The sequence below is a fragment of the Pongo abelii genome, chromosome 8 (genome assembly GCF_028885655.2).
Source record: "Pongo abelii isolate AG06213 chromosome 8, NHGRI_mPonAbe1-v2.0_pri, whole genome shotgun sequence".
NCBI lineage: Eukaryota > Metazoa > Chordata > Mammalia > Primates > Hominidae > Pongo > Pongo abelii.
The window spans coordinates 138,229,206-138,247,283 of record NC_071993.2 but is presented as its reverse complement, the minus strand read 5'-3'; the positions used below and the strand labels follow the sequence as shown (position 1 = coordinate 138,247,283).

At 52.1% G+C, this 18,078-nt stretch overlaps 1 protein-coding gene across 2 annotated transcripts in view; it reads left to right on the top strand.

Moving 5' to 3' along the window:
• The window catches only part of TCERG1L (transcription elongation regulator 1 like), a 228,086-nt gene that overhangs the window by 197,986 nt on the left and 12,022 nt on the right, over positions 1–18,078 (top strand). For both annotated transcript variants that reach the window (XM_009245942.3, XM_054523071.2), the window contains exon 9: positions 5,143–5,278. In XM_009245942.3, the coding sequence (XP_009244217.3) occupies positions 5,143–5,278 (136 nt within the window). The remainder of the gene's footprint in view (positions 1–5,142; positions 5,279–18,078) is intronic.

Below are 18,078 nucleotides of genomic sequence, written 5' to 3'. Positions count from 1 at the left end.
ATCTTCCTCACCATCATCACTGTGTCATCATCATCACTGTCATTGTCATCAAAACTATTTCTAGACCAGCCATTGTGTTAAATACACAGACTGGCTGTCAGCGGGGACCCCTGATGGTGGCATGGCACCTGCAGGCTGAGACAAGACTATACCAGAGGCAGGCCAGGTCCGAGGGGGCATCTCTCTCACTGTGCCCACACCTGGGCCTCACAGCTCATCACCAGCATGGGTGTGTGGCACTGTCCGTCTGCAGAGCTGCAGCTGGGAGACCTGGCACCTGCAGACTGAGACAAGACTATACGGGAGGCAGGCCAGGGCCGAGGGGGCATCTCTGTCTCTGTGCCCATGCCCAGGCCTCACAGCCCATTACTAGCATGGGTGTGTGGAGCCGTCCGTCTGCAGGGCTGCAGCTGGGAGACCTGCAAGAGGCATCTGTCTGGCACTTCCTGTGGAACATTTTTATGAACAAGCTGGATGAAGACGCAGGAGGCCTGTTCATCAAATTTATAGGAACTGCAAAGTTGGGAGGCAGAGCTAATAAGTTGATGGCAGAGTCGAGATGTTTAAATATTTCATCAGGATGAAATTAACAGGATCCCATTTGCGTCATAGAATTGCAATATTGCGAGGCATTTTCAGATCATCTGGTCGGAAGCATGTATCTTACCATGAGTAAGGTCCAGAGAGTTTCCATATTTTGGCCAAGGTTGTACAGCCAGTCATCTTCACCTGTAAGGCTTAAAAACACCTTGACCTCATCACATCTGCAGACAGGCCTCTCCAGAATCGGGTCCTCACTCACATGTCAGCACTTTCCCCACATCACATGGCAGCACCCTTGCAGAGTGACGCCATCTCAACCTGTGTCAGTGTCTATGTCTCTTCCCTGCTCATGTTCTGTCTTGGAGCCATGGTCCACTAGAATGTCTGCTGTTTCTGCAGAGTCTCTCAAATGATTGTGTTAGCGGGAACACCAACCGGAAGCCCACCACTGGGACCCCTCTGGCACTGACAGTCTCTGCACTGTGGATTTCAGCCCTGACACACCTGTGGCAGCTGAGGCTTCGCATGTGTGTAACTGTTTAATTCATGTCCCACTAGACTGTAAGCTCCTTGGGCAGTGAGGGGCTCCTTGTTCCAGTTACAGCCCCGCTGTGCCTAGTACGGGTGAACACACTGCACCTGTAAGCTGGAGAGGGAGGGAAGGAGGGAAGGAGCAGGAGGGGTTGCTCTGACAGGTCGATGAGGACCATCTCGCTGAATCCACACGACAGCTCTAAGTGAGTGTTAGGACCACCTCATGGGAGCACGCTGCGGCTGAAGGCATCAGTGCATTTGCCCACATAGAGGTTTGGATCTTGATCCATCCAGCTGGGCTGTCTGAGCCTCCATCCATCTGGGTAATGCTGTGATAAGGCACCTGGGTGTCAGCTTGCGAGGGAATGGGTGGGTGCCTCAGCCTGGCTGGGGAAGCTGAATATCACACATCCCATTCCTCTAGCCTGGAGCCAACAACTGCTTGGTGTTTGTCATTTCTCTGCCAGGGCAATGGTTCTGACTTCAGGATGGTTCTGCAGAAAGGATCTGGGTGGAGAGAAGTGCCTCTGAGGGTTTAGAGGTGAGCTCTGTGCCCACAGTAGGTGTGCACAGCCCAGCGGCCTGAGTTCCTCCAGCCTCAGATGGATAATTAAAGTGTCTTGTTCACAAAGGGAAAATCATGGCTGGGGTTGCAGTGCCCAGGACTCAGCTCCACTGGGTCTTGGATTTGTGCATTTTACCTGAGAATGTGGTGCCCTCTGCACATGGGCAAAATCAGAAAACCTCAGCTTTACGTCTGTACCAGCACGGGACAGATGCACGCTTGCGCACACACACAGGCTCACACACACAGACGAATCATTAACAGATCAATTGGCAAGCTCAGAAGCTGGGGGAACGGACAGAACCAGGAGAAGAGAGCCCCCATGCTTAGGGGTAGGCTGGTCACCACACAAAGGGGAAGAAGGCAGGGAGGGGCTGACCCTGGGCGTGAGGGCCCCCTGCCCAGGGCTATGGTGCCCAGATTTCAGGAGCACCTACCCTGGTTAAAGGTTAGCCAAGACCAGGCCCCTTTCAACCTATATATTGGACCTGGAAAACTTCCCAAATCCATGGGTTACCTTAATGAGGCTTCTGTGATGCAGTAAGGCTATCTCCCCGGCTCTCAACCTGCAGTGCTTGTGCACACTAATTAGTGTGTCCTCGGGGATGCTGCCTTTACCAGCAGGAAAACTGTGGCTTGAGCTATCTTTACTAGAAGTATTAGAATTTACTTTTTGTTAAAGGTACAGAAATCATTCAGCCATAAGAATATCAAAAATATATTTAGCTGGTTTGCATTTGCTTTCTACTGATTCTAACTGAGCTGATAGCCATTTGGAAGGCATGCAGCAGTCCTAAACAGAGTATTGTGTTGAATAAGCTCCAACACACCATCACCACGCAGTCAGAATGCGCCTATTCTTCTTATTTCAAGTTGCAACAATACACGCCTTGTTTCACATTTCTATTTTTAACTAACGAAAATTTATTACAGGGAAATCCTAATTATACCCTTTGGAATATGATACAATTGGAAATCCACTGGTAATATTCTTTTCTCAAAATTCCATGTAATTGCATAAGAAGCAGAGAATGTAAATTCTCCTGGAATAGTTGGTCTATAAATACAATTCTCTAATGGGCTGAGCAATCTTTTTGTTTCTTTGCACATTTTGTATTTGTTGGGATTAATTCATATTATAGCCCCTGTGAATGAAAACCTCTTGTTAGACATAAGGCATTGTATATTCTCAGCACATCCTAAGCATGGTACTAATGAATTTCCCAGGACCTTGGACAGACCTGCCAAGTGAGGAAACGCTTCTCACTTGGCAGGTGTTGGGAGGCCTGGACGGCCGGGTCTGGCCACTAGATGACCACATGTACCTTTTCTTGTTTGCCCCCTTACCTCTTCTCCAGATGAGGAAGTAGTGTAATCTTTACCTAGCATCCAATTCTCCTGGGGGAGACCCACGTGGGCCACATGAGCCTGCATGGTGGGAGCTGTCCTGTGCATTGCAGGACATTTCACAGCATCCCGGGTCTCCACTCCCAGGTGCTGGTAACATCTCCCCAGTTGTGGCAGCCACAAATGTCTCCAGACCTTGCCAAATGTCCCCTGGGGCAAAATCATCCCCAGTGGAGAACATGGTGCTGTTGTCAAAACCAGAACTGGACAGTAGTTAAAGCCGTAAAAACAGGTTATATTCATGACTGTTGCAAAGGAGGAAAAGAGACCAGGCTCAATTCCAGATTTGGCATGGAAAAGCAGGAGTTGATAGCCATGGTCAGGGCTGGGGGTCAGTGGATGGAAAACTACCAAGAGCAGACCTCAGGGATCAGGGGGTTTTGGCTGAACCAACCTCAGCAGATTCTTGCTGAGTCAGATCTGGGGCCTGGCAGAAGATGAGAAATCTGATAAGGTGTCCAGGTGAGCAGATTAAGGGAAGGGTAGGGAAGACTATGGTTATCAGTTTAGCGGGACTCTTGCTCACATTGGGCAATGCAAAGGCGAGCGTGGACGTTCAAAATCCTAGGCCTACTGAGGAGTTCAATGGAGCTTGGGGAGACTGTGGCCCAGGAGAGACTCTTACCTCTAGACCAAATTAGAAAGCCCAGACTACGGTTCGAGAAACTCACAATCTAGATCCCAGGGTGAGCTGGTTTTGAAAGGAGCAGGTAAGGCCCATGCCTTTAGATGCACACATTCCTGCCATTCCCAGATCTCCAAGCACTTAGGGAGCTCCCAGAATGTAGGAGGCCCTAAGCCACTGCTTGTGAGAGGACTGCTCTTCATGAATGCTGGCTGAGCTTGACCTAAGTGCAGCTGAAAATAAGGGAGCTCTCAAATGGGTGGTCTGATGCCATGGGTAGGTGTGGGAGCAGGGCCAGGCCAGGGAGCAGGCCCACGAGGGCTCAGCATGGTCAGAGTGAGGGTGCGCCAAGCCAGCGTGGGTTGAGTCTGCCCGTCCTGGAGAACAGGCTGCATCCTGAGTGGCGGGTGGCAGCCGACGGACCTGCTCCCAGGCAGGGCAAGGGTGGGGAGGAGGGGAAGCCAGACACAAGAAGAACGGCGTCTGCATTTTGCCAGACATTTTCTTCCAGCAGCAAACACTTCGTTTTTTCAAAAGGATATTTCTAGATGCTTCTTAGAATCCAGTGTAGAACCATAAAGAGACCTATCCACGTGCGATTAAAATAATGCAAGGGGGAGAGTTGGTACTTGAAAAAGGCGGGCCTCTAGCATTTCTTCCATAGGAGTGGGGTCCCGCCTCCCTGCCCTTGTGGTTCGGAAGGGAGTGCTGGTCAGCTGCCCAGCCCAGCACGGTCAGCTCGTGGGGTCCCTCCCTCCCTGCTCACCCTTGATTCCATCTTGTGCAGCTCCTGCTGCTGCCCACAGTGTCCGGGGCCTTGGCAGGGGCCACCCCTCTGCTGCGGGAGGGAACTTCTCCAGGGCCCCTGGGTGATCCCATTCTCCACCGTCCTCTGTGCCTGGGGAGGGGTCCCAGCCTCCTTCTTTGTCACTGAAGTTTCCCTTTGGAGTTAGATCTCAGGACATAGATGGTTCTGCTCATAACTGTCTTCCAGGCGTTTGTCCAGAACGAAGGGGCCGTGAGTGAGTGAAATGATTGTTCAGATGAAAAGCCTGCTCCTTACGCCTCCATGACCCCATCTCTGCAGCAGCACCTGAGGCCCGGCTTCCCCGACGTGGGCCATGGGCCGTGGGCAGCACGGGGACCTGGAGTGAGGGCCTGCCCGGGAGACATGCCAGTTGGCAGCTGGTGTGTGGTTCCACCTGCACCTGAGCTGCAGCTTCTCACAGCTGGGCCTGGGGCTGGGGCTTCAATTCCAGCCTCCCACCCTGAACACAGCCAAGCCCCGTGCCTGCCAAGAGCAAATGTGCCACCTTTGAGGGGGAGACCGCCTCAGGCTTTATAAAGAGTTGTCAAGGAGACTGTGCTTCTGAAAGAGTTACCTTAAGGAGGGTTTGTAAAGGTTGCAATAAAAACCAGCTGGGTCTCCATGAGTGTGTCTAACTCTCTGCGTCTTGTGTCCCTGAAGGACCGAAGGCTGTGGGAGTCCCAAGCCAGAGGAGGCAAAGAGAGAGGACAAAGGCACAAGGACGCCGCCCCCGCAGATCCTCCTGCCCCTGGAGGAGCGTGTGACCCACTTCCGAGACATGCTGCTGGAGAGAGGGGTAAGGTGCAGTGGCTGAGGGGCCACACTTCTGCGGCAGACCCTGGGGAGCAGCAGCTGAGTGGCCGTCCCTCCCTGAGGGTCGCCTCCTCCTCACTGAGTTCATGATCAGGCTGAGTGACTGTCCTGGCCTGAGAGATGATGTGTCCTTCTTACTGAGTTCCTATTCAGGCTGAGTGACCGTCCTGGGGCCTGAGGGACACCTCCCCCTTACTAAGTTCCTGATCAGGCTGAGTGACTGTCCTGGCCTGAGAGATGATGTGTCCTTCTTACTGAGTTCCTATTCAGGCTGAGTGACCGTCCTGGGGCCTGAGGGACGCCTCCCCCTCACTGAGTTCATGATCAGGCTGAGTGACTGTCCTGGCCTGAGAGATGATGTGTCCTTCTTACTGAGTTCCTATTCAGGCTGAGTGACCGTCCTGGGGCCTGAGGGACGCCTCCCCCTTACTAAGTTCCTGATTGTGCTGAGTGAGGCGCAGGTGCTAAGTGAGTGGAGGCCGAGGGGCAGCCAAAGTGGGGAGGAGGTCCTGCTTCGCCTCTGAAAGGAGAAAGTGCCTTTGTGGTTTCTCCTGTGGGCGTGAAGCCTGAGAGGCCGGCAGGTGGGGTCCACAGGGAGGCCGGGTCCTGGGTGGCCTGAGGGAGCACCCACTGCGCAGATGAGTTTCCTGCGGGAGCTGGACCAGGTAGCCGTGCCCGACCTCACTGTGCAGCTTCCCCGTGGGGTAATCCATCCTACCTAGTGGTACTCCCTCCCCTCCAGATGAACGTGACTGTTTTTTAAATAAAATTAGGATATCTTTAGTGTAGCTGATTTCCAAATCTCACTTTGAATTGCGGGTCGAAGGGATTTTGTATTCAGATCTCCTTTCAATGACTATCATTTCCTGCTTTGGCTTTGGGTATAAAATGAGCCAGAGGCAGTGTTTCAGCCTGGTTGGATTTCCTCACAAAATAAGGCTGACTGCAGACGGCAGTGGTGAGCCCCACGTGTGAGGATATTCATAAAGAACACGCAAATAGCCTTGCAGACTTCAGAGCAGGTTTCCTCTGCAGCCAGCACCCACCCCTAGGCTGCTTCCTGGCCCTCCCACAGCTGGTAACTCCCAGGGTCCTGGAGACGGGGCAGGGGTGGAGCTGCCATGGGGACCCAGCTCCCTGCAGAACAGAGAGGTCTGAGCAGAACCCTCACAGGGTTAGGGCTGGGGTGCTGTCCTGGGTCTGGATTAAGCCCTGGGGGAACAGGGAACATTGAGCAGGTCCTACCCCTGAGGAATTTTATGGAGGAAGGAGCTGGTCCCACCCACCCCCAGGGACACCTCTCCTCTAAAGCCCCTTGAATTTGAATGTGTGCACCTGTTTATGTTTTTCATCATTTACTCAAAGGTAAAACACAGCCCTGGGCCTCAGGGAACCAGAAGGAAAAGTAGACGTGTGAGCTGGTGACTGCAATGCCCTGTGTCAGGCCTGAATTAACACATGTGCTGAGAGGCACAGAGTGTGATGTGGATGCGCATGTGGAGCTGGCCCTGGCGTGATGTGGACACCTGGGTGTTGATTTGTTTTTCAAAAAATGTTATTTTAAAAGCTATTTTTACTAGGCTCAAATTTTGTTTGAAAACAAAACTTTACTCCCTCCCTCTTCCTCCCCCGGGGCTTCCTGCCATCCTCCTGCTCTTGGCATGAGGGTCTTTGTTGTAGTTTCTCCTAACTTAGTGTCTGCAGAGTGGTGAAAACCTCTAGCCCTACCCCGAGGGGCTCCAGGGGAGGTGCCACCGGGTAATCACCGTGTGCCTTCACGGACTTTTCTTTATCCTGGTGGACGGCCTGATGTCCAAGTGTCCAGCCGGTGACTAGGCGGCCCTCTCACAGGAAACTTGCCTATATCGGCACATGCCCTGGCGGCAGTGTCTTACCAAAATAGCCACCTTCTAGGAGAGCCCTGCCTGGGAGCAGGGTCAGGTTCAGGGGTGTCACTGGGCGAGAGGCAGGAGAGGCCGTTTTGTGACCCAGAGGTCCACGTGCAGGCAGTTTCCCAGTCCTTACTGCTGTGTCCCTCGGACGGCACGGCCCTTGTGGAAATGGCCGTAATTCTGAGTTTCTGAATAGACCTGGCCAGGCTGGCCTGGTTGGATTATCGGGCAGGAAACATGACTCGTGTTCGCTGAAACAAGATGGCATCGTGAACATTTGGGAAATAGGAATAAACATTTCTTTTTTCTTACTAACGTCCAAGTTTTCCATCTGTTTGTTTTGGAAATGGGCCAGGCCCAATTTACCAACACAGTTTTAAACTAACCTACCTGCTTGAGAAGCTGGCCTTCCCTTCCCGGGCAGGGATGCTAACAGACTCAGTTTACATGGCCTCTTGAATTTCTCTAAATGGCCTTGGTTGAGAGATTTTACTAATGAGATTTTCAGGGCCTTTTTACCCTGTTTAGGGTGGGTGATTCATTTCAACTTTTTCTTCTCGGATTATTATACAGGAATCAGCAAAATCATCTGAATGTGAAGCAGTAACCACTGGGTTGTGTGTTTACCCCGAGAGAAAGGGACTGGGGTGAAGCCAAGTCCCTTGTCTTATGAGGATTTTCAGGAGTGGCCCACACACAGAGCTCATGAGTAGAAAAGATCAATCCAAATTTACTGCTAATATTATAAAGCAATGCCACCATTTATGACTTTTCAGCTTTGTAAAATATGCTGGCAGATTTGCTCATGCTCAGGAGAATTTGATAGCTAAACCCATAAGGTTTCTAGCTGCTTAACAATGAGGCATAGAAAGGTCACTTTTTCATGGACTGAGTGATTAATAAGATTTTTTATTGCATTTGTTCAATACTTCAGTTCAGAAATTCATGTACCTGTGGAGTGATGAAGGGCAGACCCTGGAGTTTTTAGTAGTTTAAAAAGGGCAGAGTTTGGGCCCTGCCATGGGGATTGTGCCCTGGGGCAGGGGGATGAAGGTTTTGTGGTTTTGTGGCATGTAAATGATGGTTCAGCAGAAGGTTTGTTTTTTGTTTTGTTTATTTGTGTTTTTCCTTGCTAGTACACATCCCAAAGAAGCTTTCTTTTAAAACTTTAGTCCATCAGGAGCAAGTTTAATTGAACAGCAGGTTATTAATTTAATCCTGCTGCTTAGGTAAACACATTAGAGACATCTTATTGAGAACATTTTCCTTCTGCAAAGTATCTCTCACAAGTAGGTGATGCTCGCCCAGGGGCCAGGAGAGAAACTCCTTTTGAGAATACTCTATTTTGACTTAGGGACTCAGGGGCTGTCCTTGGTCCTTTTCAGGGATCCCTCTGCGGGTGATCCTGGGTCAGCTTCCCAGCAATGCCCAGCCTCGGGGACCCTGGCTGGCACTGTGGTGGGCTACACAGGAGAGCCCTGGGACCACATCTGCATTGGAGTGAGGGATTCACAGAGCAGGTTCCTGCAGGCTTTGCTGCGATGGTTTCTCCCTGTGCTAAGATGGGTGTTGACAGTGAGGCTATGGGGTGAGTGGGTACAAACCAGACAGAGGCCTCTACAGTCCCAGGCAGCAGGAAGGGCAGCCTTGCCCTGTCAGTCTCCCCGGATGAGTAATGTCTGGTGCCCTTCCCTCCCATCAGACACAGGCAGCTCTGCCTCCCAGGAGCTTCACCAGGCCTTCGGCCAGGGCACGCGTGCACAGAAAGGGCTAGGCTGGCAGCCAGGGAAGGGGAGGTGCCTGTGGAGACAGCACCCTTGAAGGTGCCTTTGGGGAGTTGGCACTGCCCACTCTAATTTCTGGAATGGGATTATAATTACCCTTAAAATGAAAGTAACCCTCAAAAGTAAGTGAAATCAGCTGGCTATACTGTGGGATAACCGTGTAAAATTGCATTTATTCACCAAAAACGAAAACAAAAAGCTGGTAAAATACTCTGAGCACTGAAGATGGGGGTAGGCGTTGATGTGCCCCGAGGTAGGGTAACACAAGGATGCAGATGGAGGCCTCACTTGCGGGCCCAGCCTCCCGTCCACGCTCACCCACAGTTACCTGGGGCCACCTGGGGCCACCTGGACTCACGGGAACTCTGCCTGTGCTGGCCACTTCCGCCTCTAAACGCTAGGGATTGAACACCCCAAGGGCGACCCTCAACCGAGGAGGGACAGGGGTCAGTAGGTAAAAACCCTGCTTCCCAGTCCTTGGTAAGGTTACCTCTCGGCAAATTTGGGCACCTTCCTCGCCCCACGGCCCACCCTCCATTGCTGGCTCCTCTCCTTCCGTGTGTCCATCCCCAGGACTGCCTGGAATCACCTTCCAAACAAACGCCTGCAGCCGGGCCCTTGCCATACGGCTTCTTTAGGGATCTGAGCTTAAGGCAATGGCCTCATCTTCAAGGATGAGGTGGGAGCCCGGTCATCCTGCCCTGGGCTGCCGCGTTTTTGGTGGTCGGGGACTCTGGAGCAGCCACAGCCACAGGCTCCAGGAGTGTTCCCCATCCCTGCGAGCAGGCAAAGTCCAGGGGCCAGGAGAAGAGGGCTGCAGAGGGGGACAGGTTGAAAGGGAAGAATGGCTGGGCAGTTTTTCAAAAATGAAGTCTGTCCACATGCAGCTGGCATTGTCATTAGGGCTTGTGGGAGGCACAGTGCGGGCCTGGGGGACAGGGGGAGAAAGTCCTTGGAAGGAGTCCGCCGGGGGTAGGTTGGGGCATCTGGGCTCAGGAGGGGCCGGGTGGGCTGCAGATCTAGGCAGGCATCTCCAGGACAGTGTGGGAGTCAGAGCTGGAGAAATAGAGCAGGCAATTCTGGACAGAGCTCGGGGACAGGGGCGTGGCCCAAGTCTTCAGCCCCCGGCCCTGGAAGCAGAGACCCGGGGCTCAGGCCCCAGGGAGATTTTTGAACTCTCTTCATGTGGCCACTGGGAGTGCTGTGTGGCCGGGGCCCATTCCCCCACTCTCAGGGGTCTTGAACTTCTGCAGCCCCAGCGGAGGCCTTTGGTCAATTTTCCTGAGACCAGGGGAGGCAGGAAGAAACAGGAGAGATGAAGATGGCAGGAAGGGAGGGAGGGTGCTGGCACTGGCCAAGCAGCCTGCAGCTTGCGCTGAGAAGAGAGGCTGGGGGGCGGGGCCCATGACTAGGGACCAAGGGACCTGGAGATGCCTTTTGGCTGCCGGTGTCTTATTTGGCAGCTACAAGGGCAGGCCGCCCTCAACACCTTGGAGCAGTCTGGCTTGTCTGTCTGTCTTCCTGTGTTTTCAACACAACATGAAATAATATAGTGTTACCTAGGAGCTTTATTCATTTATTTACATGAGTGAATTCCACGCAGGCCCCAAGGTAACTACTCGCAGCCTGTCCTCTGCCCACGGGGCATGGACGAGGGGAAGGGCAGGCTGTGCGAGGAAATCGTGACCGTATTTCAAAGGTGCAGCTGCAGGGGCATCAAGAGACAAGGGTAATTGTGACAGATTGCTTCCTTCCTTAGGATGTTTGCACTCATAAAAGCCAGAAGGAAAAATCACCTCTAATTCGATTAACACTTCATGTTCCCGGTCTATTATGGCCATTTTAAGGTACAAGGAAGTAAAAGTAAATACATTTTGTTTAACAGTCGAATTTGGTCAAAACATTAGCTTCCAGGACTTTCACAAAAGTAACCAGGTTTGTGTTTGAGATGGAAGTTCGTCACGTTTGGGGGCCCTGTATGACCCAGCTTTCCCTGAGGGACAGAGACTGCAGCTGCTGTCCCTGGGACACCCTGAGGACCACAGCAGGGAACCATGAGGGTGGTTGGGGGTGGACGGTGCAGACAGACAGACACACGTTTCTGCAGATGCACACGAATGTGCCCGGCTGAGCCCAGCCCCAGCGTCAGGGTCGGAGCGGGCATGGCTCCAGCTTTCCCTGGAGAGGCCGTGGACTGTGCCCCTGACCTGAGGCCCTCTCAAGGCTGGGGCTTTATCCTCCATCTCAGGACTTGGCAGGTGCCATCCTTTTGCCAGATTTCGCCCTTTTCTCTGGTCATCAGGATCCCTGGCCTTTTCCATGATCCAAGGATGGAAAATTACTTGAAAGAGCCTTTTTTCGGTTTTAGATATTGAGGGCAGCATTCTGCTTCTGTGGGAGGCTCCCTGCCAATCCAGACCTGTCCTGTCCGTGATAACCTCCGAGAGCCCTCACACACGGGGCACCTCCAGGACTTTGGCGTCCCACATGTGACTGAGCCATCCTCAAGCCACTTTACTTGAATTGAACCCCTTTTTCTCAGGGCTGACACATCCACTGGAGCAATGCACGATGAGTTTCTCAGTCTCCAGAGAGGCTTTTGGTGAAGCCGGGACTGAAGTTAGATCTAGTTTTCCCTGGCGTTGTTTTATAAATGGCGACCTTTTTCTTTAGGCGCAAGGTCTTGGCTGCCTTCCCGGGGCTGAGGTGCCTGTTTCAGGCAGGAGCTCACCCTGGCCCATCCACAGCAGGAGGCGTGGACGGTGCTGGGCTCGGGCCGTGCTTTGGGGTCTCTTCCCTGCTGAGAGTCTGCTCAAGCCTGTGTGGGTGCTCAGGGAAACCTGGGGCTCCTGGGAGCTGCTCATAGCTCAGCTGGCCAGAGAAGCTGCCCCCTTAATGCTGAGAGGGAGCCGGGGTGAGACCACCAGGGCCACAAGCACTCAGCTGAATTGTGGACTCACCTGAGGCCTCAAGGAGGAGAAGTTTTAGAGGGTGTGAGTTGAGGGAGGTGACACGGCAGGGAGGAGGGTGGTTAGGAGACAGCTGTGTCTGTCTCAGAACCAGATGACCATGGCCAAATGCTTTGCCCAGGTGGTCTGCATCTTGCCACTTGATCTGGAAAACACTTTTGGGTTCTCCAGACCATGTCCTTATTACTGAGAGGATGTTGAAAACAGCTGTGAAAGGGACAGTCCAGTTCCCATGGCTGTGAAGAAGGTGCAGTTTCCCTTTCTGAACCTCAGACTCCCGGTGCCTGTCCACTCTCCAGCGGAGATGCCTGCGGGCTGGGACGGTGCCACACAGCGACCTGCAGTCAAGGATGCCTGCTACCAGCCGGCCACTATCTGCAGAGTGACGCTTGGGTGATGTCCATTTTATGGAGGCATCTGCCGAGTTTGGAAACTGCCGCCCTGGCCTGCATCCACACTGCCTCCTCTGCAGCTCCTTCTGGAGCCTGCGTTTCTAACAACCAGCTCTGGCTTCTTCCACTGTGGAAATGGGAGGGAATCGATTGCAACCCGGACACTAATGAGGGAACAGAGGAGCTCCAGCCGGCGTTCCCAAGGAGAGAGGAGAGTCCCGCTGTAGGAGGCTGAGAGTGGAAGAAAGGGCACAACTCCAGCCCAGCCCAGGTGACCTCCAGTTCCCACTCTCGTGATTCAGACACGACAGAGGGACAGTCCTGAAACAGCGATCAGATGAGAATGTGCAGTGAAGGACCAGCAACGCAGTCCTCGGACAGAGTCAAACACTCTCACTCCAGCCCGGAGGACAGAACAAGACCGTGTTGTTCTCGCACAGAGGCGGCTCCAGCATTCACAGACACGGCCACGGTCACAGACACGGCCACGGTCACAGCCACGGCCACGGTCACAGCCACGGCCATGGTCACAGACACGGCCACAGTCATGGTCACAGACACGGTCACGGTCACAGACACGGTCACGGTCACTGACACGGCCACGGTCACGGTCACAGACATGGCCACGGTTACAGACACGGCCACAGTCACAGACACGGCCACGGTCACAGCCACGGTCATGGTCACAGCCACGGTCACGGTCACAGACGCAGCCACGGTTACAGACACGGTCACGGTCACAGACATAGCCACGGTCACAGACGCAGCCACAGTCACAGACACAGCCATGGTCACAGACACGGTCACGTCATCCACAGGGGGACAGACAACAGGCGTGCTGAGACGGGCACCAGGATCACTGTGACTGTTCGTCAGGGGGTGATGTGACTGTTCGTACAGTGGGGTGAGGAAGTGGGTGGAATCACAAACTTCTGCAGGAAAGGGTCTGAAGTTTACAGAAGAATTCAGGTCTTTAAGGATCAAATCACATATAAAATGCCAAAGAATCAAAGAAGTGTTAGGCAAGAGGAGAGAGAGAGATCTCTGCTGAGAGAGGAACAGCGTGTCCTGGTCTCAGAAACGTGCTGGGCAGACGGGATTCTAAGCACCACCCTCCACCCTGCCCCACTGCACTGTGCTCATCCTGGGTGGTCCTCTCCTTGAGTGTGGACGGGGCCCATGTGACACCCGTGGCAATGTTGCACTGTGTTGTGTAAGACTCTGCCTTAGCCGGGGGAGATTCTCTCACTGGCTTGGAGAAGCTGACCCACTATGGGGGCCCTGGGGCAAGGACCTGCAGGCAGCTGCTCGGAGCCAAGATTGGCTCCCAGCTGGCTGAAGACATGGAAAGCTTCAGCCCTGCAACCACAAGACCTGAATTCTCCCGACATCCATTGAGCTTGGAAGAGGACCCCAAGCACCAGACAAGAGCAAAGCCCCTGCTGGCACCTCATCTCAGCCCAGTGGGATCTGGGCTGAGGAGCCCAATGCCCCCATGCTGGACTCAGGACCACACAGCCCATGGAGTGACCCGAGGTAGTGCTTGTGACCCACTGAGTTTGAAGTCATTGGTTATGCAGCAATAGAAACTAAGATGTGAAGGAGATTCACTGGGCACCGGTCAGCCACCTGTGTGAGGCTGCTGAGACAGAACACCCACGCACACAGCAAATCATCTGAAGTGGGTTTATTCCCCACAGACAGGAAGCAAGGGTGGCAGAAGATGAGCAGCAAATCATCTGAAGAGGGTTTATTCCCCGCAGACAGGAAGCAAGGGTGGTAGAAGATGGGCAGCAAATCATCTGAAGTGCGTTTATTCCCTGCAGATAGGAAGCAAGGGTAGTGGAAGATGAGGGTGCCTTGTGAGCCAGTCCCCCAGACCCAGGAAAGCTGCAAGGCAGGGACAGAGTCTCATCTATCCTTCACTGTAACCAAGGGATCCCAGAAAGCAGCCCACAGTGGGTTTTCTACCCTGGGGTCCTGTGAAACGCTGGGCTAAAGCTTGACGGATGTCTTATTTCTGGGGTGGGGCCCAAACAAAGCCTGGCTGTTCTCAGTCTGTTGTATTCCCAGTGCATTCCAGTCATTCTGGAGAGGTACCAGCCAGAAACAGGGAGAGTCGGGTTTGTCCACGGCCACTTAGAGAACAGTCCCACGACATAGATGGACTTAAAAGAGATACGCAGCTTGCTGTCTACTCAGTTGATAGGCTTTCTTCCCCGGGTTGTTCTACAATGTTGGACTTCCTTGGTGGTGGTAGTGGTACTGTGTGTGTGTGTGTGTGTGTGTGTGTGTGTAGGCACACATGTGCATGTGTGTATCAATGTGTGCATATGTGTGCATATGTGTGCATTTGTGCAACTATGTACATGTGCATGTGTACATGTGTGCCTGTGTGTGTGTATTTTAGCGTGTCCTGGGTGTGTTCATGTGTTTGCATGTGTGTGCATCTGCATGTGTACATGCGCCTCTGTGGATGTGTGTATGTGTGGTGTGTGTGCTTATGTGTGTGTGTATAGTCACACACACTTGTACAATCGTGGCCCCATGGAATACACTCTCTGGGCATCGTAAGTGTTTCATGCAGGCTCAGGAACAACGGGCTTCCCTCAGGAGCAGTTCATAGGACTCCTCGTCCCCATAGCTGTCAGGACCCTTTGGGAGAAGTCCTGCACCCACCTGGAGGGCAGGGAAAGACCCTGTTTCACAGGTGGCTGTGCAGCCTTCACTTCAGCCCCCACCTCCGTCCCGGGTCCCAGCCACTGTGCTCTCATCCTTCCCTGAACTGTCCCTGACATGACACAGTTGGTTTTATCATTCTGAGTTGTAATCGTTGTAGAGATGGCTTATCTGACCTTCTATAGAGATTATAAATCCCTTCGGGGGCAAAAACTACACATCATTAATTGAAAAATTATTTTATTATACTTCTAGAACTCCAACATTTTCCAGAAACTGGTGTCGTTATGCCACACAGGGTCTAATCCTCTCTCCCTGCAGAGCTGGGACCATCGGGCTGTGCACAGGTCCCCATGAGGTGGGTGTGTGCCATCTGATTGGGCTGAGTGGAGGCTGCCCACAGCTTCTTTAACAGTCCCACATGCTCCCAGGGGCAGGTGCACTAGTCAAAGCTAAAGGAATCCATTCTGCGTGGAGACCCACTCCCAGGGGCAGGTGCACTCAGTCAAAGTTAAAGGGATCCATTCTGCCTGGAGACCCTCCCAGAGTCGCCACCTCGCCCTGAGTCCCAGCAATGGCACTCAGTCAAAGCTAAAGGGATCCATTCTGCCTGGAGACCCCCCAGAGTCACCACCTCACCCTGAGTCCCAGCAATGGCATTCAGTCAAAGCTAAAGGGATCCATTCTGCCTGGAGACCCTCCCAGAGTCGCCACCTTGCCCTGAGTCCCAGCTATACTTCACCGTGTTCTCACTCTGTGGAGGAGAATCCCTGGCTGGACCCTGGGTCATCCCACCCAATAAAAGAGCTCGTGGGTATTACAGAAAAGGCTTAAATTTGATAATTAAAGATAGAAATTGCCAGTGAAGAAAATTCATCTGTTATAATATACAAATAAAGTATGTGTTTATCGAAATAGTACCTCTATGAAGAATATTTTAAGAAATGTGAATGGAGTTTTGTTTTGTAAACTTTCAATTACCTTCCCCTCCCTGACCCTGTCCAGGTATTCATCTCCTGCCCAGATCCCAGGGTGGCCTTCCTCAAATGCACACCCCATCTTCTTCTCCCCTGTCTCTCAAGAGAATGCCCAGGCTCCTAACCACGTCTCAGACTGCACCTCAGCCTCTGTTTCTGCTGCCTCTTCCTTGCTCCTTCATGGGCTCTGGCACCCTCAGCCATGTTCAACCTCTTGCAATTCCTGCATTTCCCATAGTTCATGACCCAGCCTTTGCCCCCACTACCAGCTGGTCCTGGAATACCCCCCAGGCCTCTTTGTGAACCCTGAGGAGTATTCATTTTCCAAAGTCTCAGTACTCTGGAAGCCACCTCCCCAGGCTGCTATGGGTCTTTGCTGGGTCCCACTAGTGTCCAGGTCTGTCTCCACCATGGCCCTAGTGCCATCTCAAGAGTCTGTTAGCTCCTAGACTGGCACTACCCTAGACCATGGGCTTCCTTGATTTATTTTCTCAAGATCCTCAACACCCAGCTTGGGGCCCAAAGCACAGTGAATACACAGTCCATGTTTTTAAATGAATGCATTTATGTTCTAAATGGCTTAAACATTCCCTTGCTCTATCAGCTGAGAGAGTCTAGAAGCAACAACACCTCACTAGCAATGAACACACCAGTACCCAGATCTTGGTTTCTAACACCGTTCTAGGAAAGGAGCCAGGGCTTCTTGGAGAATTGACTGATTCAAGGGCAAAGGCAGGACATGCAGAAGATAAGCCTGGAGCATCTTTAGTAGCAGAAATTAAGGAGATGCCCCAAAAGTCAAGTGATGAGCACCTGTCAGAGGCACACAGGAGCCGGGAACCCACACTGGAGCTCGCCAAGGCCAACCTTGAAGAAGCTGAGCAGGAAAAGAAGCAAAGTCACACTGGAGTCCAGCCGGAGCATGGGCTGAGTATCCATGAGTCCATAGCAATATAAATAAAAGATTGAGTACATAAGTAACGTGGAGGCATGAATGAGTATTCCCACCCCCCTCTGGAACATTTCCCAGTCACTCATGACTGGAATCCAGCCCTAGCATGGGCTAAATATCCATGAGTCCACAGCAATATAAATAAAAGATTGAGTACATAAGTAATGTGGAGGCATGGATGAGTACCCCTCCAGGACATTTCCCAGTCACTCATGTAGCTACTTCTCCTCGGAAGTGGAGCACAACCCATACCCCTAAGTGTGGGCTGTGCATGGCGACGTCCTTCCAGAGAGGACAGCATGGAGAGGGGGACTTCACAGTGGGGAGACCTCGGCCAGCCGACCACGGCCACCACTGTCTGTGAAGAGTCCTGTCAGCAGTGTGTGTATGACATGATGAGAATGGCATTTACCTGTGTGGTCTTCCTCCCAAAACCCATAACCCCAGGCTATTTACGAGGAAAACCTCAGACAAATCCCAACTGAGGAGCGTCCTGCAATGCACCTGACCAGGGCTCCTCAAACCATCAAGGTCATCAACGGCAAGGGCCGTCTGAGACCCTGTCACAGCCAAGAGGAGTCCAAGGAGATATGGCAGCCAAATGTGATGAGGTCCTGGGCAGAAATGGAAAATTGGATAAAACCTAAAGAAATCTGAATAAATGCAGACTATTGTTAGTAATAATGCATCAGTGTTAGTGGTGACGAATCTGGCCTACTAATATGTTAACAACGTGAGAAACTGGGTATAAGTATATGGTAACTTTCTGTAATATTCTTGCAAATTTTTAGTACGTCTAAAACTATTGCAAACAAAATAATTTATTTTTAAAATGACCTACCTAAAAGAGGTTAAACTTTGATTACAAATCAACTAAACTCAGCCTATTTTCAAGACATTACTCTTTATTCTGGTCTGTAGGGGTTCTGAAAATTTTTACAAATATAATTTCTCCTTTTGAAATGGGGTGTTCCAGAATGCCACGCCTCCACAGGTATAATTGGGGTTTCAGATCGGGGGACACAGCCCTGAAAGATACCCAAGAAAGAAATAATCACAAGTCTGGAAATTAAATTTTCTGATGTTCTAGGTACTGGTTTTCTTGGAATGTCTGACAGGTCTAACACTTATACTGTAC